The sequence below is a fragment of the Physeter macrocephalus genome, chromosome 8 (assembly GCF_002837175.3).
Source record: "Physeter macrocephalus isolate SW-GA chromosome 8, ASM283717v5, whole genome shotgun sequence".
Taxonomy (NCBI): Eukaryota; Metazoa; Chordata; class Mammalia; order Artiodactyla; family Physeteridae; genus Physeter; species Physeter macrocephalus.
Window position 1 is genome coordinate 96,264,374 of NC_041221.1, and position 26,867 is coordinate 96,291,240.

The 26,867-nt window shown below is 37.0% G+C and overlaps 1 protein-coding gene across 4 annotated transcripts in view; it reads left to right on the forward strand.

Annotated features, from left to right (window-relative positions):
* Window positions 1–26,867, forward strand: part of LNPEP (leucyl and cystinyl aminopeptidase) — a 108,505-nt gene that overhangs the window by 50,559 nt on the left and 31,079 nt on the right. For all 4 annotated transcript variants that reach the window (XR_008618089.1, XR_003680998.2, XM_024121286.3 and 1 more), the window contains exons 2-8: window positions 239–1,079; window positions 5,902–6,040; window positions 7,367–7,498; window positions 17,088–17,208; window positions 17,897–18,051; window positions 19,694–19,807; window positions 21,411–21,545. Coding sequence is in view for 2 of the 4 variants with exons in the window: in XM_024121286.3 (XP_023977054.1) it covers window positions 239–1,079; window positions 5,902–6,040; window positions 7,367–7,498; window positions 17,088–17,208; window positions 17,897–18,051; window positions 19,694–19,807; window positions 21,411–21,545 (1,637 nt within the window). In the remaining 2 variants the exon portion in view is untranslated. The remainder of the gene's footprint in view (window positions 1–238; window positions 1,080–5,901; window positions 6,041–7,366; window positions 7,499–17,087; window positions 17,209–17,896; window positions 18,052–19,693; window positions 19,808–21,410; window positions 21,546–26,867) is intronic.

Below are 26,867 nucleotides of genomic sequence, written 5' to 3' on the forward strand. Positions count from 1 at the left end.
TGCCTTTTTGATACTAGCCTGTTTGTTTAGCTTTCTTATTTTAAGACTGTGATATGCTCTTATCTATGCTTGAGTTTTTAATGGATGATACAAGAATATTATAAACATTTAATTCAGCACCTCTGAGATGGAAATAAGTCTTAGTGATTAAAAAAAAATCCTTAGATTAAACGTGGTATTATGAGCTTTTTTTTTTTTTCTAACTCTGTGCCTGGTCTTTATGTTTTGGTTTTTTTAGATCGGCTTCAGCTCCCCAGGAATATGATTGAAAACAGCATGTTTGAGGAAGAACCAGATGTGGTGGATTTAGCCAAAGAACCTTGTTTACATCCTCTAGAGCCTGATGAGGTGGAATATGAGCCCCGGGGTTCACGACTGCTGGTGCGGGGTCTCGGTGAGCATGAGATGGATGAGGACGAAGAGGATTATGAGTCATCCGCAAAGCTGCTGGGCATGTCCTTCATGAACAGGAGCTCGGGCCTTCGAAACAGTGCAGCCGGCTACAGGCAGAGCTCAGATGGGACTTGTTCAGTACCCTCTGCGAGGACCATGGTGGTCTGTGCTTTTGTCATTGTGGTTGCTGTTTCTGTAATCATGGTGATTTATCTACTGCCCAGATGTACCTTTACCAAAGAAGGCTGCCATAAAAAAAACCAATCAATGGGATTAATTCAGCCAATTGCAACTAATGGGAAGTTGTTTCCCTGGGCACAAATCAGGCTTCCCACTGCCATTATGCCAGTACGCTATGAACTTCACCTACACCCAAACCTAACCTCGATGACATTCAGGGGCTCTGTGACGATTTCACTTCAGGCTCTTCAGGCCACATGGAACATAGTTCTTCACAGCACAGGCCATAATATTTCAAGAGTGACCTTTATGTCAGCAGTTTCAAGCCAAGAAAAACAAGTTGATGTCCTGGAATATCCATTTCATGAACAAATCGCCATTGTTGCCCCCGAGGCCCTTCTTGAAGGGCACAATTATACCTTGAAGATAGAGTATTCGGCAAATATATCTAGTTCTTACTATGGGTTTTATGGCATCTCCTACACAGATGAAAGTAATGAGATAAAGTATGTAGCCCTCTTAAATGATTCTGCTTCTTTGCTCTCTGATGACTTCTGCAATATGGATCCCTTTGCTCACACTAGAGACATTAACTGCAATTTTTTTTTTTTTAATTTAAGAGGTTAGGTGCAAAATTGTAGAATGGTGATTTGGAAGAGTATACTCTTTCTCTCTTAGTCAAAGCCTTGAGTATGTATCATATATGTGATATGTCACGGTGGGGCTGGGGGCATGCTGATGGAAGGAAATGGACAAGGATTATATCAGTTACATTCTCTATCACAAACACTTAAGTTACCTTGAGCTTTTCATATCTTATAAGATGAATCTAGTTTTCTATCACCTTCAAGGTCTCCATGTGAACCAGATATAGAAGAATACAGGTTATTCTTTCAGTCTTAGTTTCCTATTGTGTGGAACTTTTAGGAGGTGCTTACTGAGATGGAGAAAGAAAGCATGAAGAAGTGTTGTATACTTACATATGTAATTTTTAGTATCCTTAATCTTTGCTGGATTTTTTTTTTTTTTTTTTTTTTTTTTTTTTTTGTGGTACGCGGGCCTCACACTGTTGTGGCCTCTCCCGTTGCGGAGCACAGGCTCCGGACGCGCAGGCTCAGCGGCCATGGCTCACGGGCCCAGCCGCTCCGCAGCACGTGGGATCCTCCCAGACCGGGGCGCGAACCCGGTTCCCCTGCATCGGCAGGCGGACGCGCAACCACTGCGCCACCAGGGAAGCCCTGCTGGATTTTTTTTAATGCCATTCTATTTTGGATTTCTGATGGAAAAGTAAAAAAAAAAAAAAAAAAAAAAGAAATCTTGGAGAGATTCATTTTAAAAAAGCGACTTAAAACATAAAATTATTCAGCTCCCCATTTAAACCATATATTTTGTTCTTTAATCTTAGTATTCATAGATGTAGTTTGAATTTCTGGAAAGATGCAGTGCACAGTTGCATACAGACTATTCTTAAGTAGCAGTAATGTCACTTCTCTTACGTGTACAAAGTCCTTGTCAGATCTGCTTAGTGCATTGCAGCATTCTCTCATGTTCCTTTGCAAACCAGTATGTGAATTACCATTGATGGCATTTGGCTCATGTATGTTGGTATATTGAGAAAAATAGAAATGAATATTTTAAATCTGTCTTAAGTTTTTTGATCCTTCTTAACTAGAGAAAGAGACAAAGCAAGATCTATAGTCCTATTCAGATAAGTAATTTTTCTCTTTCCCCTTAACGTAATACTTTTTAAATAAATGGCATGCTGGCTCTTGCCATGAGATCTGACATGAAAAGCAAATTTATAATTGCAGGGGTAGCTTGGGGCTTCTCGGCTTTACTTCTCCTTCTATAATCTCCATCATCTTTAGGAATTATAGGATATACATAAAAACAGTGTTCTTAGTATGCAGTCAGACCTTTATGACAAATACCCTAGTCATCTCTTCCAATCAGATTATTGCCCTCGGATCCTCTTGGGCCTGCCTGTATATAATGGGAAGAGTCAATGTTGTGTGGCAGAGCGAGGTGGTTTTGGACAGGGTCACTTGTTGACCCTTTTGCTGTGGGCTGGATTGAGTTGTGGAAAATGCTAGAAAAATGGAAGACATTCTTTTTTTTTTTTTTACACACACACACACACACACACTGTATTTTATTTTTACAGGAGATAAATAAACTGACACCAAACATTGTAAATGGATGACCACAACAAAAGCAACAATGATTGCAATTACCAAACACGAAACACACTCATACTATGGGAAGACATTCTTAAAATTACAAAATAGAGTATTTTTTTTAAATAGTACTTTAAAATTTGTGAAACTCTGCTATTACAAAAAATATATAAATCCGTTAACCTACCTGGTTCCATAAAATGGATGCCCCACATGATTGTATATCTTGATGCAAGATAGAAGTTTAGATTATTTATACCCTTCAAGAGGTCTGAAAACTGTAATTCAAAGCAAGTAGATAAAGTAATTAAGGGATATATTTCCTATTGATTGGAAAATCAAAGTAAGTGTAAATGTCAAACGTACTGACACTGCTTGCGGTAAAGGAACTTTACCTGTGTCATCTAAGAAGTGGAGATGGTCAGTAACCTTGCAGTTAAATCTAGAAGTTGTTGACCATAGATTTAAGGTTCTAGATAACAAACTGATACTAAAAAACTAGCAAAGGAATTTAGGGTGGATATGTGTTTTATTTCTTTGTCCTTCAGTCTCTCAGTGCCTTTTTCTCGAACTCTTGAGTCATCTTAACTGGACCCCTGACCTCTAATCGTACTACAGCTTTCCCCCCCCTCTTTCCCCCATCTTGCACACTGCTGCCAGACTATTTCTAGAAGTACACACCTGACCATGTTGGTCTTTGGTTTACGATCCTTCAGCAGTTCCTCATTTTTAACAAGGAGTCATCTTCTTAACTGGACCCCTGACCTCTAATCGTACTACAGCTTTCCCCCTCCTCTTTCCCCCATCTTGCACACTGCTGCCAGACTATTTCTAGAAGTACACACCTGACCATGTTGGTCTTTGGTTTACGATCCTTCAGCAGTTCCTCATTTTTAACAAGATTTAGTTCAATTTCTTTCAAGATCTGGGCCTTTTTTTTTTTTCTCTCACAGCCCTCACCTGCCTTAATGAACTTCATGTACACTTTCCTGAGTTCCAATGATAATGGCAGCCCATATTTACTTGAGAACTGAAGTGCTAGAAACTGTTGCAAGCATTTTATGTTTAGTCTTTTATCTTGTCAAACTCACTAAGAGGTAGAAATTTCATTTTATTCACTTTACAGATGAGGAAGCAGAGGCACATGAAGTAATTCATTTAGCATCTTATGGCTAGCAAGTAGCAGAGGGGAACTCAAACCCAAAGTCATTTTAACTACAAAGACCACATTCTTAACCACTGTGGTGCACTGCCTCCTTAGTTTTCACCTCTTTACCCATTGTTATCACCAGTGCTTAGAATTCTCTTACTGACCCTCAGCTAATTCATAACTGTCTTCAGTGCTCCTGGAGGTGGTGCTCAAACTGCAACTAGTATTTCTGAAGGCAAATGCAGTCACTAATGAAAGAACAAGCTTTGAGGTATTCAGCTTAGATAGAATAGATTATAAGTATCATCAAACAGCAGCCTTTTCAAAGGGACTTCTACGTAAGATAGTTCTTATTGCATCTCTTTTAACAATAATTTAAGATCTTATTTGTCTTAGAACATTATAATCCAGTTTTTATCCAAAATGATGGTCCAAGTAGACTCTCATATTAATAGTATGGATGTCATCAAACTATCCCTTGGTCCCTTGTGGCGCTCTTCCAAAATCTTCAGTTAACTGGGTAAGAATTTGGGAGTTGGGTGAAGAAATGGAATGTTCGAAACATATTTTTAAATTGTTTCATGTATGTTGATTGCTGTCGTTCTTGCAGTTTACCCTAACAAACAGTTATTTGGGCAAATCTTTACTAGGACAGAAGCACAGTAGTTCTAAGCGTGAAGGAAGAGTTATGATTATCCAGCATTTATAATAGACATCTGTGTAGGAATTTATGGCATACAAGTGGTTGTTACTATGAATAGTCTTATTCGATTCTAGCAAAAACCCTAAATGTTTGGTAGGGGATCCTACCTTGATCCTAGTTTAACAAATAAGGAAATGAGATGTAGATCACTGATTTGCTGAAGTCATATGGCTGGTAAGTTGCAGAGTTTGGGTCTTCTGACTCTAAATCTTACACTCTTTTCTACTTGCCTTTTTTTTTTTTAACATTTTTATTGGAGTATAATTGCTTTACATTGTTGTATTAGTTGCTGCTGTATAATAAAGTGAATCAGCTATACGTATACATACATCCCCATATCCCCTCCCTCTTGTGTCTCCCTCCCACCCTCCCTATCCCACCCCTCTAGGTGGACTAAGTCCTAAGCAAGCGAGGCAGTCATGTCCACAGTGGTGGTTATCTATGTACCATATTGACTGGTAGCTGATATGTGCACACCAGGGCCACACTTGTCCTGATTCCTTATGACCGTGTTTGTATGATTTCCCAAATGCAGATCTATTTTATTGCTCTGCTTAACTAAAAAATCTGCATTTCTCCTCTTTTTATGCTTTTCTCCCAACCTTTAATTGAGGACTTATAGTTAAATTCTCAAGTGTTGTTGCTGTAGGAGAGGAGGAAAATTTTTCATTCGTTTCTGAAGAGAGTAAAGAATACCAGCATACTATACGACACCTAGTTTTTTCAGTCCTCATGAAAGTGCAGGTTGTGAGTTTGAGGTTTAGTGTTATGAAGCCATAGTCTGTACAGAGAATAATGGCAATGGATGACAATCTTTTATAGTGATCTTTCATCAGAAACCTTTTTAAGACCTCAGTGGCCAGCTGTAGCCTATCTTTGTGGCTTCATCTCCAGCCACATTGGACACCCACCCCCAGTCCCTGAATATGCTCTGCTCAGTCCTTCCTTGTGCTTCCTACTCTTTCTAGGCTGCACTGTCTTCCTTTCTCTACCTTTTCAAATATTCCTCATATTTAAAGGCCCTCTTCATATTTTGTCACCAATTTCCTTACAGTGTCTCTACCGCTAGGCAGAATTTGTTTCCTACCCTTTGTTTCCACTGCTTTGTTCGCACTATTAGGACGTGATTCGCAGCCTGATAACTTTCTACTGTATATAACCTCTGCCTCTCCCAGTTGATTGAGAATCCTTTAATATCTGGGCTTGTATGATATTTATCTTAGTATCCCTAGAACTTGGCAAGGTGCCTTGAATAGTAGGTACTCAATAACTATTGGATGGATTTGCATTTGTTTTAGGTACTTTGCAGCAACTCAGTTTGAACCCTTGGCAGCGAGATCTGCTTTTCCTTGTTTTGATGAACCAGCATTTAAAGCCACATTTATCATCAGGATCATAAGAGATGAGCAATACACTGCTTTATCAAATATGCCTAAGGTACTGTTATATTCCTTGAATGTAAAATCTTTGAGTGGGTCTCTTTCTTTGTTTTGAATACTTGAATTCTTCTTTGTCATACTGTTGAGAATGATTAAAATCATATACATTCTTATTCTTTCTTAAAATGCTTAAACAAAAGTAAAATATGTATTGGAATCAATTGGGAAGTCAGCCTGAGAAGCACTTGAGGAAAGAGAAAGACTGGATGTGGAAGGTATGGGCAGGAAATGTGAAGTCTGTGCTATTGTACTAAAGTTCTGCAAATATTAATACTGTGAACTGCTACTAAAGAGCACAGTGATATTTTCAAAGACATGGTGAATTTGCTATTCTAAACAGTGATATTTGGTAGTTTTGAATCATGATTGACCTTGGTGTTTTACTGGTTACTGAGAAATCGAGATGGTAACATGGAAGTTGAACAAGAACATGGACATCTTTCTTGGCTGTGAGTTCTGCATGGAAGTAGTGGGGGTGAAATCAGGCAGAATTGTTTTTATGCTAAACAGAACTTAGGGACGGGTCCTTTTGTTACACCTGACAGCTGTGTGCAGCTGATAGGAACCTCTCAGAAGCCATGTGACTGGGGGGTGAGGAGCAGCCACATCTAACAGACTATGAGTCAGCCCTTGAGTCAAGGAGAGGACATGGCCTGTCCTTCGGCAAGGACGTCACTTCAGCAGCTCTACTCCTAGCCATACCCTTCACCTTAATCTTTCTGTAAGAGAGGTCAAATGCTTACTTGCCTAGTAACCAAAAACATATTTTAAATTCATGGTTGGAAAATCCTGCAAGGTTGTCCGCCTTCCCTCGTCTTGTGTCTACTGCAGACTTTTCTAGTGACTTATCACCTTTAATCCCACTAAGCCTTCGTGTGGTCATCAACACGGTCCTTTACGAAGCCATTTCAGATGATTTGGAGGGATTAACCAACTGTAGCTCATTCTTGTGTGAATGTATTTGTAGCAGTAGAATGGAGTACTCCTAGGTCATAAGGAAGGATTTTTGGTTTTGATGGTGTTTTAAAGGGGAGAAACAGAGCCACTGCTACTTACTGTTTCTAACTTACTTTTATTTAAAGGCCTTGTTTGAGACTAGGAACTTCTTAAGGATTTTTACTGTACTCAGTATGTCCTTATGATGAAGGATGGTAGAACAGACTGAGACTGAGGGCCGTGTTGTTTGGAAACTTGTGCTGAGAGATTAAAATATGCCAGCATCTTCACTACTTATCTCCTATTTGAATCTTTAGTTTCCCAGTTTATATGTCACTGTCATTTATTCTCATAGTTACAGAACTGTCATTTTCCCCATTGCTTGTAGAAGTCATCAGTCATTATGGAAGATGGACTTGTTCAGGATGAGTTTTCTGAGAGTGTGAAGATGAGCACTTACCTGGTTGCTTTCATTGTGGGGGAGTTGAAGAATCTGAGTCAGGACATAAATGGAACCCTGGTATGTATGTTGTTGTGGTAATTGTCTTGAAAACCTGTATTCACAGGAGGTTGAGAGGAATCCTTTCCTCATATCTGGTAACTGCTTTATGAAGGAAAACAAGCTTTTGGTTCACAACTCTGACATTTTATACCAGCAGTGTTACTTTTTACTTAGTTGTTATTTACTGTTATTATTTGAATACCTAAAAAATCAATAATTTTTAAGTTCCTTTAAATTTTACTTTTATAAGAGAATTTCAGTAAGACAATATATGTATAAGAAAGCCTCTAGAACTGTGCTGTATAATATGAAAACACAGAAAGACAATTTAATTAAATCAAGAAACAGTACATGAACAAAATGAGATGTTTAATGGAGACATAGAGATCATTAAAAAAAAAAGAACCAAACAGAAATTCTGGGTCTGAAAAATACAGTGAATGAAATGAAAAATGCAATACAGACCATCAGCAGCAGAGTGGATCAAGCAAGAAAAAGAATTTGCAAGTTAGAAGACAGGAAATTTTATATTATCTGGTCAGGGAAGAACAAAGGAAAAAAGTATGAAAAAGAAGTGAAGAAAGCCTGCATGATTTGTGGGACACCACCAGAAGAAACAATTTGTGAATTATTGGAGTTTCAGAAGAACATAGGGAGCAGGGGGCAGAAAGCTTACTTAAAAAAATAATTGCTGAGAACTTAGCAAATCTGGGGAGAAATTTGGATATCCAAGTTCATGAAGCTCATAGGTTACCAAACATACTCAGCTTAAAGAGGTCTTCTCCAAGACACGTTATAATAAAATGGTCAGAAGTCAAGGAGAATCTTAAAAGCAGCAAAAGAAAATAAGCTTATAACTTATAAGGGAACTACCATAAATCTATCAGTGGATTTCTGAGAAGAAGCCTTAGAACACAAGAGAGAATCAAATGATATGTTCAGAGTGCTGATAGGAAAAAACTGCCAACCAAAAATACTCTATCCAGCAAAGTTATCCTTAAGAAATGAAAGAGTGAGAAAGACTTCCGTACAAGAAAAAAAAGCTGAGAGAGCCCCTTACCCCTAGACCTGCCTTACAAGAAATGCTGAAAGGAGTGCTTCCAGCTGAATTGAAAGGATACTAGTTTGTAACATGAAAACATGAAAATGTACAACACATTGGAAAAGGTATTTATATAATAAAATTCAGAACGTTCTAATAGTATAATGTAGTGGTGTATGCATTCTATGGGATGTATCAAAAGCAGTTCTAGGAGGGAACTTTAGAGTGATAAATGCCTACATTAAGAAAGATCTCAAACAACCTAACTTTACACCTCAGGGAACTAGAAAAAGAATAACAAACTGAGCCCAAAGTTTGCAGAAGGAAGGAAATAAGCAAAGATCAGAGCAGATAAATGAAATAGATACCAGAAAGACAGTAGAAAATATCAACAAAATGAAGAGCTGGACTTTTAGAAAGGTAATTGAAATTGACAAACCTTTAGCTAGACTAACTAGTAAAAAATGAAGATTCAAAATCAGAAATGAAAGGAGACATTACAGCTGATACCACAGAAATACAAAGGATCATAAGACCCTACTGTGAATAACTATAGGCCAAGAAATTGGATAACCTAGAAGAAATGTATAAACTCCTAGGAACATACAATCTACCAAGACTAAATCATGAAGACATAAAAAAATCTGAACAGATCAGTAATATAAAGAGAGATTGAATTAATAATCAAAAACACCCCAACAAAGAAAAGCCCAGGATCAGATCAGTTTCTCTGGTGAATTCTACCAAGCATTTACAAAAAAAAAATCTATAGATTCAATGCAACAGAATTCCAATGGCATTTTTCACGGAAATAGAAAAAAATAATCCTAAAATTTGTGTGGAACCACAGAGACCTCGAATAGCTAGAGCAATCTTGAGAAAAAAGAACAAAGTTGGAGGTATCACACTTCCTTGATTTCAAACTATACTACAGAGATAAAGTAATCAAAATCGTATGCATAATAATCAAAGAGTGTGGTACTGGCATAAAAACAGACACAGACCAATGGAAAAGAATCAAGACCCCAGAAATAAACTCCTGCAAAAATGGTCAACTAATATATGACAAGGGAGCCAAGAATACTCAGTGGGGAAAGGTTAGTCTCTTCAATAAATGGTGCTGGGAAAACTGGATCATCACATGCAGAAGAATGAAATTGGACCCTTATCTTTCACCACTCACAAAAATTAACTGGAAATGGATTAAAGACTTAAATGTAAGATCTGAAAGTATAAAACTCCTAGAAGAAAACATAGAGAAAAAGCTCTTTGACATGGGTCTTGGCAACAATTTTTTGTATATGACACCAAAGCACATGCAACAAAAGCCAAAATCAACAAGTAGGAGAACCTCAAACTAAAAATTTCTGTACTGCAAAAAAAAGTCAACAAAATTAAAAGGTAACCTGTGGAATGGAAGAACATATCAAATATCTGATAAGAGATTAATATTCAAAATATATAAGGAACTCATACAACTCAGTGGCAAAAAAGCAAACAATCTGGTTAAAAAAGGGCAGAGGAACTGAATAGACATTTTTCCAAAGAAGACATGCAGATGACCAACAGGTACATCAAAAGGTGCTCAATACCACTAATCAGAAGGAAAATGCAAATCAACACCTCAGTGAGATACCACCTCACACCTGTTAGAACGACTGCCATCAAAAAGACAGATAACAAGTAACAAGTGTTGGTGAGAATGTGGAGAAAAGGGAACCTTTGTGCGCTATTAGTGGGAATGTAAGTTGGTGTAGCCACTATGGAAAACGATATGAGGGTTCCTCAAAAAATTAAAAATAGTACAATCATATGATCCAGCAATCCCACTTCTGGGTATATATCCACAGGATATATATCAAATCAGGATCTTAAAGAGATCTGCACTTCCATGTTTGTTGCAGCATTACTAACAATAATAATATTATTTTTCATAATAATAATCTAAGTGTCTGCGGATGAATGGATAAAGAAGATGTTGTGTGTGTATGTATGTATATATACATACATACACACACACACACACACACAATGGAGTGTTATTCAGCCATGGGAAAGAAAGAAGGAAATCTTGCCATTTGGGACAACATATATGGACCTTGAGGGCATTATGCTAAGTGAAATAAGTCAGACAGACAAAGACTATATGACCTCACTTATGCGTGGAATCTAAAACTGAACTCATGGAAACAGTGGACTCGTGGTTGCCAGGGCCTGAGGGGTAGGGGAGATGGGGAGATGTTGGTCAAAGGGTCCAAACTTCCAGTTATAGGTAAGTTCTGGGGAGCTAATGTACAGCATGGTGATTATAGTTAACACTGTATTATATATTTGAAAGTTACAAAGAGAGTTGCTTAAATGTTCTCACCATGCAAAAGAAATGGTAGTTATGTTAAGTGATGGAAGTGTTAACTCGTGCTACTCTGGTAATCATTTCACAGTATATAAGTGTATCTAATGAACACGTTGTATACCTTAAACTTACGTAATATTATATGTTAATTATATCATTAAAGCTGTAAAAATTAATTAAATTTAAAATTCACTTCCTTAGTCTCAGTAGCCACATTTCTAGCATTCTTGTGGCTAGCGGCTACCTTATTGGATATCAAAGATATTGAATATTTCCATCAATGCAGAAAATTTTATTGGACAGCAGCAAATCTAGAACACTGTGCAGACTTAAAAGATAGCATAAAAATTTAGTTAGAAGAAAAACTCCAAGTTGTAAAAGTCATTTGAACGCACCTTTTGAAAAAGCAAGTCCTGATTGAATTTTCTTCATCTTAAAGAGAGAAGATTGTTTAAATGTCTGGTATGTCGGTAATTTGTCAAAATTGACCTTTTGCTCTAATTAGGCTCCTCTGCTTTTCTTTGTCATTTGAATCTGTCTGTAAATGATTGTTTGATTGGATTTTATGCCTTAATTTCACTGTAAAGACCTTAAAAAGCTAACTTCTTCACATACTAACAACATAGGAGAAAAGGGTCTTTTAAAGTTAAAAATGATTATTTTTCATGATAGAAATATGATGGAATTCTTTAATTTTTTTTTCATATTTTTGATCCCCACTAGGGTATGTTTTCTACCCTTTGAACACATTCACTTGGATTTGGGCTTCCTTTCCAGACCAAAGAACTTTATTTTAATCACAGTGTATTTGGATCTTATTATTTGCTAATTAAGAGGGGCATACTCCTTCTGTTAGAAAAGATTATCATGTCTACTCCATTAACTCTTAGAGAGAAGGGGTGAGGTAAGGATTATCTGGCTCTTCATCAGCAATAACGCTGCCATATGACTTTATGCTCAAAGGATGGAGACCTGTTCGTGTTCAAGGGTAATGTGGACTATATTGAGTAAGTGCTCAATATTATTTACTCACCTTTGGGTTTAAAAGAGTTTTTGGCAAGTCTAAACCAAAGAGTTTTTCGGAATCCTTTCGAAAATCCTTTCGAAAGGATATTAAGACTGGTTTAATCCTGAAAAAAATTCAATTAATCTCTCTTCAAATTTTGCACCCCCAATTTAGCCCTTGATGTAGATGTTGCAGCCTTGATAAAACCTAAAAGGTTCAATCTTAAGTCAGGTTGCTTCTTCAAGAGCCAGCTGGGTACCACCCTCTCCTTGAAGCTTTTCATTCTTTCCCCAGCTGGGATTAATCTCTGATTAATCTCTGGGATAATCTCTCTGATATTTCATAGCACTTTAGTTACATCTCTGTTGTAGTTCTTCTCACACTCTTTGATATAAAATCCCCAGCACTTTTTATTGTATCTCAAAATGTATGTAGTCTTGGCTTTTTATTTTCCCTCTCTCTCTCTTTCTCTCCCCCTCCATTCCTCTCATTCTTTCTTTCAACAGCTATGCTAGCTTCTTACTGCCTGTAGGATTACATTCAAACTCATCATTCTGTGATATTCAAGGCCCTCATAAATTCAGTTATATTTCCAATTGCTCCAATGGAATTCTTTCATCTAGTCAGGCTGAATTATTCACTGCTCAGATAAATACCTCATATATTATATATATATATAATATATATATATTATATATATAACATATATATAAAACATATATATAACATATATGTATAACATATATATATAAAACATATATATTTTGTCCACAACAGTTGACCCTTGAAGAACACGGGTTTGAACTGCGCAAGTCCACTTATTGCAGATTTTTTTCAATAGTAAATACTGCAGTACTACACGATCCATAGTTTGAATCCTTAGATGCAGAAGACTGACTATAAGTTATACTTAGATTTTCAACTGCTCCGAGGGTTGTTGCCCCTAACCCCATCGTTGTTCAACGGTCAACTGGAAAGAGAGAGAGATTGAAAGAGAGAGAGGAGTTTCAGGTGACTTTTTTGCTTTTTATTTACATGTATTAGGAAGCAACATGGTTAAACATGGACTCTGGCATCTACCTTGGTTCAGATCTCTCCTATACAGCTTTCTACCTATGTGCCCTTGGGCAGACTGCTCTGTAATTCTCTAAACCTCATCTTCCACAACTCTAATACTATGTTGTCTATATTAGCCTGCTCTCTCAAGGATTAAGTTTTTTAAATTCGTGTAAAATCTTAGGTACCTGGCAGATAGTAATACACACACAGAGAAACTCCCTTGTATGTATGTAAACTCCCTTGTATATATAAATATAAATAACCTTTATCATTTTTAATGCTACCCAGTAGTAAATGTGTTTTGAAAAAATTACAAATAAACAACTGTTTTATTAACTTTCTCTTTTTGTTAGGAAATGGGGAAGACTCTAGCATGTGTGGAGTTATACTCTGTGCAGGCAGTTGTCTTGAGCTCTCATTTATAAACAACTTTTTGTTTTATAAACCAAATGAGGGGAAGGCATTAGCCACATATTGCTGTTGAAGAAACAGTGTACCAGAGAGGTTAAGTAATTGACCTAGATTACATAGCCAGTAAATGATAGTCAGGATTTACTGTCTACCACAATATACTGCTTCTTACACCAAATGACATAATTTCTGTAGGTATGGTGATCAGAAATTCAGACTTAGAGTCTAATAAAGGATTTTTGTTCCACTAAAATGTTGTAATCTCTAGGATATGTTCTATTTTGTAATATTTGACATTAGGCCTATTTCACAAGATTCAGGAATAAGGCAGTAGGGCTTATTAATGTCAGTCATAGTAAACAACTGAAAATGTCAAAGTTGACCGTGGATTATTAAACGTGGCCTGTTCAGTGATAAAGATTACTATGTTGTCAAAGACCTAAAGAAAGAGAGAACATTTGTTTTATCATTTCTGTCCATTCTTCAGTGTTCCTTAAACCTCTCTCTGCCTTCAGGAATGCCAGAATTACCTAGAAAATTCTAGGCTAGTTTTGAAATACACTTTATCAGTTTGTCTTGAGGTTTTTATTTTGTTGTTGCCATTGCCTGATTTTCTTTTTACCACAGACAGGTCTAATTTGTAGAATCAGAAACCATTGGTGGTTAGTCAGATGTGGACATCATGTCTGTTTAACATCCAAACAGAACCTTCAACACTATTATCCATGTGAAGTTATAATTTTAATTTATTCTTATTTAGTCAGGAACATGACTTAGCTCCAAATTTCCACAAACAACATTTCCTCAAGTATCGTTCCACCAGCTAGGGACATTATACTTAATTTATATCATTCTCCTAAAGTCTCAAGTCCCATGTAATCAGTTATTCTGGATAGACTTCATTCTGGTGAGGTTTTTTTGGTTTTGGGGTTTTTTTTTAAAGGAATTTATGCTTTTTGTATGTTCAGCTGTCTGTTTAGGAAAGCTGGTGTTTTTCAGGAAACTTAGTATTAGAAGATTCCAATATTTTCTATCTTCGTAAATCTTGCAGGCTGTATTGTTGTTCTTTTGGGGGGATGAGGTTTGGTTCTGGTTTTGCTTTTATCTAGTTTTTGCTTCTTATTAAATTAAGGAGCAGAGTAAGTTAAACCTAACAAATCTGCTATTCCTCAGTCTTAATTCTTTTCTCTGAGAGCTGACTAGGAGACTTTTTTGTGTCTTTTATAAATCTCTCAGGTCTTAGCAAGAGATGTTGTAGGAAAAGTTTTAAGTTGTAAGCCTTAAGGCCTGAGTACCAGTTGATTTGCATTTAACAGTGTTTAGAGTGCCCTTACCAAGTGCAGGGTGCTGGTCAAAACGACTTTGTTGAACTAGATTGCTTTATTTGTTTATTTCTTACTGCTTCTGTTGGTCTTAAAACAAGCATGATAATAATTATAATGACCTGACAATTCATCTCTAGTGAGAATTCACAGCACATTTTTTAAAGGAAGAGAAGTAGAAGAAAAGAGAAAATGCCAAACTACCTTCTTTCCTAGTCATTGTATTCCAGAAATGGGACTCAGTGGATCCTTTGGTCAGATTTCAGTTCCATGTGAACTTCTTTTTTCTCCCTTTACTTTTCATCTAATGAAAGATGCTTTCACACATAGTGATGGGCTGGCCAAATGGTGTGTTTGGGAGAAGGATGTTTGAGGAGGAACCTGGAGTATATGGGTGGTGTTTCTATTAGGACAGCATCTTCTAGATGGTTACGCTGACTGGAACATAAAATATGTATGTGTGAAAAGAACAGGCAGAAATAATAAAGACTGGTCTCAAATTCCAAGTGATCTTGGTACAGTCATTTATAATGGTAGTTAGATTTAAGAAGAATATGTCAGACTTTATTGTGTGTGCTTGTGTGCTAACACTTTCACAGGGGAAATGATGCAGGAAGTGTGCATGGTCCTTTGGCAGGTGGTGACTGAATTCAATAAGCTGTGGTCACAGTCCTGTACCAAGGGCTGCAGATGTTCGAGTGCTGGGCTGGTGAAGTACACTTGGCCACATGATGTGATATTAAATTTCTTCCATAGTTACTTTAGAAAGTAACATATTTTAAATGGGCTAACTGAACTCCTAACACTTCATTCTTCCTGTCACTGTTGCCGCAAATGCTCTGCTCATACATATTTTACCCCATTTCTGATGGGATTCTATTTGTAGTAATGATAATAACCACTATTTACTGAACACTTATTTTGTGTCAGGCACTATTCTAAGTTCTATACATATGAGTTCATTTAATCCTGACAGCAACCCTGTGAGGATAGGAGCTACTTTTATCACCATTTTATAGATAAGGAGATTGAGGTTAACTAAGTTCACACAACTAGCAGAGATTTGAACCTGGCAGTCTAACTACAGAGCTTGTACATTTAATTTTGTTGTCTGTTTACTTAAAATTTTTTCTTTATATTTAATTTTTAATGCCATGTTACCTCCATGTTTTTGTGATTAATGCATATGTTCTATAGACTAAGGCCCCACATAAAGACAATTAAAGCTGAAATTATGACCTCTGAGAAATTGTTGACTGTTTTTCAGTGCTTTAATGAAAGACCAAAAATAATTTGGGGTTAGAGTTCACCAATGTATTTTTTCAAATGATGAAGTATTCAATAGGTCTCCATTTCCCACCTGTTGGAATCTTTATTTTGAGGTTTTTATCTTCTGCTGTGTCTTGTCCATATCCTACTTTCCCAAGTTGAGTACAGAGGGATTTTTTATTTCAGTCAATTGAAAAACAATAAGTACTTCTTTTTAAAACCTGTTGCTTTTAATGTAATTGCTTAAATTTTGCCTTTGCTACTTACTGATAAGACATGTATAGTTAGTTACATCATATGTGTTTAACTTAGCACTTAATCAGAAAAAGAGAGGAAAAATAACAATTTAAGTAATGTGGGCAACTGCGTGTTCCCTGGAGCGTGTGCCCTGAAGTGAGTGGGCAGTGTGGGCATGAATCCCAGTATCCGCTTACTTGGTTTTAGTTACCGTGTGCCACTCACTGAGTGTTTCACTCTGCTGGGTATGGTTATTTTTGATATAACATGGTTCTTAAAAACAAGCCAACAACTGCAAAAAAAAAAAAAAAAGGAAGCTGTTCCAAGGCTGGAAGAAAAACTGGCTGTGCCGTACTTACTGAAAGAGAATGTGTTGGTCTCTAATAGGTTTTCCCAGGGTAATTTCAACATTTCTGTCTTAGGTGTTTATGTTAGAACTCACTCCCTTGTAAGCTGTGACTTCTTTGTATTGAATGCCTGCTCGATGCCAGGCACTGTGATAGGTGCTAAAAAGATGAAAACTTAGTTTTGGCCTTCAAATAATTCACAGTTTTGATAGCTCATAGACAAGGAAGGGCCATTGTAGGTAATGGAGAGGAAGAGAAGAGTATCATAAAATTAAACAGGCAGATGCTTATAAATTGCTATATGATATAAAATAGTTTATTTTGGATATCATGTTAACTTAAAACTTACTGATTGCTTTTTTTTTTTTTACATTGTTGTATTTATGGAAATGACTTGCTAAATCCTATAGGGGTTAAAAGAACTATAAGTGAGAGTTGCTGTCCTGAAAAATCTCATATACCTCTATGTAGTTCTCAGGTATGCTAATCTTGACGGTGTTCACCTGAATATCATGCCATTTTAATTGTATCTGTCTTTATGTCATACCTGTTACCTTTTAGGTTTCTATATATGCTGTCCCAGAAAAGATTGGTCAAGTTCACCATGCCTTGGAAACAACTGTGAAGCTTCTTGAGTTTTATCAAAACTACTTTGAAATTCAATACCCACTAAAGAAATTGGGTAAGAATCAAACGGTGCCTCTGATTTTCATTATCCTTATAACCTAGATTTATGTTGCAAATGTTTTTTTAGGAAGAACTTTTGCCAAAGTTATTTTAAAGGAAAACCAAGAAACACTGTTAATTGTTTGCCTTCAAAATTGTTTGTATTTGTTAAGATTATTTAGATTCCATGGATGTATCTGAAAGTGGAGCTTAAAACACTTAGAAGTTTATGGGACTATTTCAGAGGTGCTCTGTAAGTGGGGATTTGCTTAGGGCTTAGTCTGGAGTTTGACTAATTCTAATTTCCTAAGAAATTCCTAATTCAAATAATAATAGGAGTAATGAGAGCTCAGGAAAGCAAGAGCATTTCAGTGCTGTTCAACATGGAGCTGGTTTTAGCTAGAAGAATGTTGGCCCTGCATTTTGTCCTCCTTGCTCTGGGAACTTCTTCACTGTGAAGGAATTAGGTATCTTCTCTTGCTCAGCGACTGAGCAACAGTGACTCTACAGGGGGTTGATCAGGTCTTCCTTAGCTGACAGGTAGGTGAGGAGCATACAGGGCTAGGAAGGTTCCTTTCCTTAGGAGTATAAATGAATTCACTGCCTTCTGATTCAGTGATAGACCAATGGGTAAAATATTTTGATTTAATTAGGGAGTGCCTTAGATGGGGTAAAGTTGATCACTTCTTTCTTGTTATGTCCAGATTTGGTGGCTATTCCTGACTTTGAAGCAGGAGCAATGGAAAATTGGGGTTTGCTCACCTTCCGAGAAGAGACACTTCTGTATGATAATAATACTTCTTCAGTGGTGGATAAAAAACTGGTTACTAAAATCATCGCTCATGAGCTAGCCCATCAGGTATCAGCAACCAAGGCTGTTATATCTCACACCTGTGGTCTGTTTCATATCCTAGAGTTTTAGAATGCATTTAGATGCTAGTAATAATTCAGCTTTTTATTATAGTATTGCCTTCTTTCATAATAATATCATGCTTTTTAAACAAACTTAATTTTTGGATAAAAATGCTATTTAATGTTTTGTATAGAGTTTTACAGTTTATAAAGCATTTTCACATCCATTTTCTCTCTTACTTTTCATGACTTGATGGGGAAGAAACCTTTTCCCTGAGTTGTACTCTTCTTCTTACAACTCTTGGACTGTAGTTGTCAGGACTAGACTTATTGTTTTGTCTCCTGCTAAAACTGTGTTCTTAGTTAATTTGGGAGAGGGAAGGTACTGTGTATGACGTAGAGAAAAAGAAAGAAAATTATATGAGTACATGAACCTCCCTCTTTCTTCCCCAACACCTTGTCTCTCTTGTGCCCTCGATGAGGTGTTTATCAGGGTAGGGTATGGTATGGGGGTGTTGTGATGGTGGGAGGCTGTGGAGGAAGAGTGGGACATGCTCTGGCAGTTGACACCCTACCTCAGACACAGTCTATAGCCCGTCCTACAGCCCTCGTGAGGGCTTCATGACATGCTGGCATATGAAGCGTATGTTTATTTACTGTTACAGTTTTAGGCATGTAAACAAGTTGTTTTTCGGGGGATCTGCTCTAGGTCTGTTATTTCTGGGTCCGGCCATCACCCCTGGGGGAGTGTTTCTCATTTACTTCTTCTTTAAGACTTACAAGTCTTTTTCCTCTGAAACAGGTTTTAAGATAATATCTGAAAAATATGCTTTTGTAGTTCTCAAAGGGTTTTGTTTCAGTACCTAGTAACCCTGTCATTTTGCTGATGGTTCGAGACAAGCCCTTGGCCACACTGGCTAAATTGCACACCCTTTATTTCACTCTTTATTTACCACTCTTTATTTCAGGGATTTTGAGATGCATTTTTTTTAAGGGAGTCTCATATCGTTTTTTTCCTTCTTCTTACCATCTCGTGGAAAAAGCCACTTAAAGATTTTTCTGATTTCATTTATTTGTATGCATGCCAAATTTCTTACGGAATGTTATTTGAATTCTGTTTTGAATCATGTAAATACTGCCCTCAACTTGGGTGACTGAGGAGAAACCTGCAGTCCAGGCTCTCTGACTATAGGAACATCCCTCACATAGAAATTTATTTTTTAGTTGTCATGATGATTGTAAATACAATGGAAAATAATATTACTAACTTGACATTAGAAAGTAGAATTTCATTATCTAGGAAATCTTAATGAGGTGACTCGTTTTTGTTTACCTAGTATATAACCTGTGTTAAATTGATAAATATGCTAATTGTCTTTCTTGCCTGTTTCATTTAAGGTAAAATGTTAAATTTTTTATTTCACTTTTAAAGTGAATTTATACAATTTATGCAATTTTACTTTTAAAGTAAATTTATATTACAAATATAATTTATTTGCAAGTCTTTAATTTGAATATAGTTTGTTTTAACTATAATAAGTATATTTTTCAGTAATTGTAATCTGGTTATAGGTGATTAATCTGACAATTCAATTATTAGAAAATTCTTGAGAGTGTAAAGTTGGTTAGTAGTTTGTTTTTTCCCACAGTGGTTTGGTAATCTGGTAACAATGCAGTGGTGGAACGATGTATGGCTAAATGAAGGTTTTGCTACTTTCATGGAGTATTTCTCTTTGGAAAAAATATTCGGAGAGCTCTCCAGTGTAAGTACACTATTTGTCAGGCCTACTATGAATGCCAGGGGGAAAAATAGCCAAATCATATTCAACATGTATTTTCCATTCATTTGGAGTAATGAAAATGTTTCTAGAAAGATACGATGAAATTGACCCTTGTTATTGATCTCTATACCTCTTGAGATTTGACAGTGAAAATTGTGCTTTTATTTACTGATGTATTTCAGAAAGCTGAAATTTTGTGAAATTATTTTACACTTTGTCATTAAGATGAACATTTTAAATTGCTTTGCTACATTTTATTTTAATAGATGTGGCCCTCCTGCTTGAAGGAATTTAGATAGAGTTGAAAAGCCTTTTTTTGCAAAACAAAACTTTTTATTCTATGTATAGAGAGAAAAACATTAAGACATTTTGTAGCAATGCTGTCTCTCTGTTATCACTGTGAACATTCTTGCTGTGATACATAAGTTGATACAGACAAACAATATGCTCTTTTTAGGTACAAACCATATTTTGTGCCCTTTTCAAAGACGTGGAACACCACTCTGTTACAGGGAGCATGATAATATTGTTACTATGTTCTTAGACTCCCTGGAGATATTTCTTATCATTAGAGATATTTGGACACACTAGGTCATATATGACAGATATTGCCAAATAATTCAAGCAGTAGGTGGAAAAGTATAAAGATCCCTTTCAACTCTAAAGTTCTGTGACTTTCTATTAAACTTCCTGAATATATGATCCAAGATTGCTTCAAAAAAGGAATACCCTCTGTAATGGCCTATGTGGGAAAAGAATTAAAAAATAAAAAATAAAGAGTGGATATATGTGTAACTGATTCACTTTACTATACACCTGAAACTAATACAGCATTGTAAATCAACTATACTCCAATAAAAATTTTTTTAAAAAAGAGTACTGTTAGAGCTTTCAATTTGAAATTTTTATGTGGCCTGTTCAAAAATTTCAGGTGGTAAAATGAACTCATTTTAAGCTAGAATATTAATAAGCAAGGTATTCTAAATCTGTGTATGCTACTTAATTAAGCAAAGAGATATACAGTTCCACCACTTGGTGGTGCCCAGAATGTTTAAAAATTTCTAATGTACATTCTAGAGGAGCTCATCTACTGAGCTCTCAGACTTCTTGCTGTTTAAGAGTTATATTTTACTTCGAATGAACCTTAGTTAAGGGAAATGTATATTATCTTAACAGAAAAGCTGGATTATGTATGAGAAGTCAGCTTAAGGAACAGTTCCTATTTTTTTTATTGCAGATTTTATTTTACAAATATACACTAGCCATTTTAAAATATTCATTTTGAATATCTGGATTTAGCATTTGGTTGCTTTAGTAATAAATTCTCAGCTTATACTGTTGTTTAGGAAGCAATGGTTTTCATGGGGCCAGGAGGTTATAATTCTACTTTCAAATTTAAGGAATATGCATAAATGTCACATTCTTCCTCTATTTTCAAAAGCTTATTTATGAAGTTTAGTGAAGCTAGTTAATTTTTTATAATGACCTTAAACAGTAATTAGTCTAATTCATATAAATAATTACTATACTTGCCTCTGTCTTTAATACTGTTCATGGTTTCTTAATCTGTTTCATTTTTTACTAGTATGAAGATTTCTTAGATGCTCGATTTAAAACCCTGAAGAAAGATTCCTTGAATTCATCTCATCCAATATCATCATTATCTGTTCAGTCTTCAGAACAGATTGAAGAAATGTTTGATTCTCTTTCCTATTTTAAGGTATTGCTATGCACAAAAAGTACCTGGAGTAGGTTACAAATTAATTTCATATGTGAGCAAGCTGCTTGATTTAGATTATGTTAAAGATTAAATAGGTGTTATTTTCAGGTATCCTGTTAAACTTTAAGATGTTTGCTTCTATTTAAATCTTGGTCTTAACTTTATATGGGTTTTTCTTTCTTTTTCTGTCTCTTGTTTTAAGTTCTCTAACTAGTATTCTGGGTAGTTAACCAGATCTTATAGTAATGTATTTTTTAAAGTTGGATCACTGTCCAGATTTGCAGGTAGAATATGTCCAGGGAAGGTTCTAAGCCCTTGGCTGTGTTATTCAGGACTGAGGTGTGTTCCAAAGTCAGAATTGCCAAAACAAGTAAGCAAAAGGAGATTTTTAAGAATTGAAGATTTTGTTGTAGAATTAGAAACATAGACTCCAGGTTTGGGGGTGAAGCAAAAACAGAAACATAGAAACCTGATTAGGATCATCGTAAGAGAACAGGATAGGGATATCAGTGCCACTCACATTTGTGTAGGGAGGGAGGGCTGAATGTTACAGCTTGTTGACCTCCTTAGTCTGGCTATCAGATTAAGATCAATAAATTGAATTCTTGTCCTGGACAGAGAGGAAGATATACAGAACATATGAGTTCATGTCATCAAGAAACTCAAAGTTTAGGTGGTAAGTACTTGTGAAGCAGTAAGAGATAGTACGTGCTAATTGAATGGTACAGAGTATTTTTGCCTGGGATTATGGAGAGAAATTTTTTGGAGGAAAATGGAAATTGAGATGAATTAAATAATAGGAATAATATAGGTAAAGAGGAATGGGAACAATAGAATAGGGCAAGAGTGGGATGATGAGGTCTGCAAAGAAAAAGTCAGGAATACTAATGGGCAGGGAAATTTTGTTTAGGTAGCAAATGTTTGCAGTGGAAGCCACATGTAGAGTAGGGGAAGGATGAGAAAGGTAGGTTGGGGCTCAGTTGTAGAAGGTCCTAAATGCCATCAGGAATCTGGACTTTTTCTTTAATCAGTGGGAAGCTTTAAAAGATTTTTCAATAGATGAATGGCTTGATCAAGTGACTATTTAGGAAAATTAATTTGTTTCAGTTTATAAAGTAGATTTAAGTGGAGAGAGGCCTAAAATCAGGAAATTGCTGCTGAAGTACAAGCATGAAATGGTAAAAGTTTAAAATTAGGAGTGGTAGTGAGAGTAGAAGGGAAATGATGGGTGTGAAAAAACCCTGAGTGTAGGCAAGTACTTAAAGGACTTAGCGTCGGGGTAAAGTGGGTAAAGAAGGGGGCAGAAATGTGTTCCAGGTTCAAGCCTGACTGGCAGGGAGAATGGTAGTACTGTTAGTAAATGAGGAAATCAAGAGTTCAACTAGCTGTATTAAATGTATTCCAATTAGAGCTACTGCTATGTGTTGTGATTTTTAAAGCCCATACTGGACCTGCCAATAAAGAAAATTTTATAACTTGCAATTCTTTTCTTATATAGAACAGTTATTTCAGGATCTCTTGCTACAGAGCTCTTTCTTCCTCTGACCCCCCACCTTCCAAACCCAGAATTCAGTGTCTTCTGAGCATGTTGTCTCCACAGCATACCTTATCCCTGTCAGCATGGGAACTACTTATTTCAGAATTGGGAATCTGGCAAATATCCCACATAACAGAGAAAAATAGGACACTGGATAATTTATCATTATTGTGTGCAAGAAGTAGTAAGTGTCACTAGGGAAATGTGTTTCACAGACATGTTCTATTTGATCTTCATGATCTGCAAGCCTAATTCTGATGCGGGTTTCCTTGTGAGAATTCAGTCATTTAGCAAAAATCGTACAAGTACCAACCATGTACCTAACATTGTCCTAGGTGCTGGGGATACATCAGGAAGTAAGGCGGCCTATGTCGCTTGTACCATGGAGCTTCTATTTCAGGGGTCAGAGATAGGCACAGACACAATACAAATGAATAAATAAATAGATATTTTGTTTGGTGATTAGTGCTAACATGAAAATAAAGCATGGTAAGGGAAATGAGAATGACAAAGGAAATGCTGTTTTATATAAGATGGTTGGGGAAGACCACTGATAAGGTGATATTTGAATACCATCTGGAGGATGTGAGGGAACAAAGTATGTGGACTTCTGGGGGAGGAATGTTCCAGGCAGAGGAAATAACCAGTGCATAGGGCTTGTGTGCAGAAATGAGTTAACGTAGTAGGCCTGAGACTGCTATCCTTAGAAAGGCATAATTGTAAGGCTGGCTCTTGGCTGGTATCTGGCAGCTTGGATTTGGGGAGAGTTTCCACCATTCCCTGATAAGAATGACTCACTGTGCCCACACTGTTAGTACAGACAATGTGGTTTATGCTAAACATCTGTTTTCCTTCTGGGAGTCTGGAGTTTTGGTACTTGCTAGGCAGAGGACACTTCCATGACTACCCCCAATAAAAATCCCGGGTACTGAGTCTCTGATGAACTTCCCTGATAGACAACATTTCATACGTGTTGTCACAACTTGTTCCTGGGAGAATTAAGAGTGTCCTGTCTGACTCCACTGCAGAGGACTCCTGGAAGCTTGTACTTGTTCACCCCATGAACTTTTTCCCTTAGCTGATTTAGTTTCATGTCCTTTCACAGTGATAAATCATAGTGGTGAATATGACTACTGAGTCCTGTGAGTCCTCCTAACACGTCATCATACCTGGGACTTGTCTTGGGGACCCACACAGCTTGAGATGAAGATTGATTGGCAGGTTCAAGCACCAGCAAGGAGCCAATGTGTCTGGAGTGGAATAAGCACAGGGGAAAGTAGTAGATGAAGTGAGAAGGATTATAAGGGGCCACATCATTGTAGATCATCTTATTAGACGTAGCAAGGACCTTGATTTTTTGCAAAGTGGAATGAAAAGCCATTTGATGAGGGAAGTACCATAGTATGATTTTTTTTTTTTAATCAGCCTTCAACATCATATGGAATCAAGATGACTAGTTAGGAGGCTGTTGTAATAGACCAGTGGCAAGATACTGGTGGCACAGACAAGGGTGATAGTACTGAAAGTGATGAGCAATGGTTGGTTTTGGAATATATGGTAAACGTTAATCCAGTAGAATTTGCTAATGGATTAGATGTGGAATTAAGAGAGGAGTCAAGGACGACTTTAAGATTTTTGCCTGAACAGTTGGAAAAATGGAGTTGTTATTTGCTGAAATGAGAAGATTATTGGAAGAGTAGATTTGGGGCAAGAAGAAAAAAAAGTTCAATTTTTGAGTAAGTTTGAGGTGCATAAGTGGAGATAATAGGCGTGTAGTTGGATACGAGTCTGGAATTGAGGGGAAGTCTGGTTAGATATATAAATTTGCAGGTCATTTAAAACCCCTGGCATTGAGAAGATCATCTAGGAAGTAAATTTAGAGAAGAAAAGAAGTCTGAAGATTAAATGCCAGGGGCACCAAAATTTAGTCCTTGAGAAAATAAGAAGGATCCTACAAAAGAGACAGAAAGGGATGGCTAGTGAATAGGGGAGGAATCAATAGTGATGTGCCAAGGCCAAGTGCAGAAAGACTTTCAAGGAGGAGTGGATGATCAGTCATATCAAATGCTACTAGTAGGTTGATAAAGGTGAGCCTGAGAATTGACATTGGTTTGACACCATGAGATTCACCAGTGACCTTGATAAAACCACTTTCAGTGGAGTGATGGTTGGAAGATGGCTAAAGAGAAAATGGAAACAGAGCAAATGGAGGTGGCAAATGCAGACAACTCTTTTAAGGAGTTTACTTCAAAGGAGGAACAAGAAATAGGGTGATAATTGGAGGAGGCACAGGGTTAAGGAAAGGAAGGGCATCTTATTTGTTTAAAATGAGGACTGATACATAGTTTTTGTTAATGGAATGTTACAGTAGAGAGGGAAAGTTAATGATGCAGGAGAGAACGGGATCTATTGGGAACAAGAATGAGCATTTAGAGGACATGCCCAGAAAGGGAGAGACAGCACATCCAGAGGAGGGCCTCTGGAGTGTGGAGTTCCAGTGTTTGGAGTTCTGGAGGCTGAAAGTCCAAAATCAAGGTGCTGGCCAATTTGGTTCTTAGTGAGAGCTCTCTTCCTGGATTGTAGACAGCTGTCTTCTTGCTGTGTCCTCACATGCCATGTGGCTGACAGGGTCTTGGTGCTCCGGCGTGGTGTCAGGCCTGAGCCTCTGAGGTGGGAGAAGGGAGTTCAGGACATTGGACCACCAGAGACCTCCCAGCCCCATGTAATATCAATAGGCGAGAGTTCTCCCAGAGATCTCTGTCTCAACGCTAAGACCCAGCTCTACCCAACTGTCAGCGGACTCCATTGCTGGACACCCCATGCCAAACAACTAGCAAGACAGGAACACAACCCCACCCATTAGCAGAAAGGCTGCCTAAAATCATACTAAGTTCACAACACCCCAAAACACACCACCGGACACAGCCCTGCCCACCAGAAAGTCAAGATCCAGCCCCACCCACCAGAACACAGGCACCAGTCGCCACTACCAGGAAGCTTACACAAGCCACTGAACCAACCTCACCCACTGGGGGCAGACACTAAAAACAACAGGAACTACAAACCTGCAGCCTGCAAAAAGGAGACCCCAAACACAGTAAGTTAAACAAAATGAGAACACAGAGAAATATGCAGACCCTAAACACAGTAAGTTAAACAAAATGAGAACACAGAGAAATATGCAGCAGATGAAGGAGCAAGGTAAAAACCCACCAGACCAAACAAATGAAGAGGAAATAGGGGGTCTACCTGAAAAAGAATTCAGAATACTGATAGTTAAAGATGAGCCAAAATCTTGGAAATAGGATGGAGACAATAGAAGAAATGTTTAACAAGGACCTAGAAGAACGAAAGAGAAAACAAACGATGATGAACAGCACAATAAATGAAATTTAAAATTCTCTAGAAGGAATCAAGAGCAGAATAATTGAGGCAGAATACCAGATAAGTGACCTGGAAGATAAAATAGGGGAAATAACTACCACAGAGCAGAATAAAGAAAAAAGAATGAAAATAATTGAGGACAGTCTCAGAGACCTCTAGGACAACATTATATGCACTAACATTTGACTTATAGGGGTCCTGGAAGAAGAACAGAAAAAGAAAGAGTCTGAGAAAATATTTGAAGAGATTATAGTTGAAAACTTCCCTAACATGAGAAAGGAAATAGTTAATCAAGTCCAGGAAGCACAGAGAGTCCCATACAGGATAAATCCAAGGAGAAACACGCCAAGACACATACTAATCAAACTATCAAAAATTAAATACAAAGAAAACATATTAAA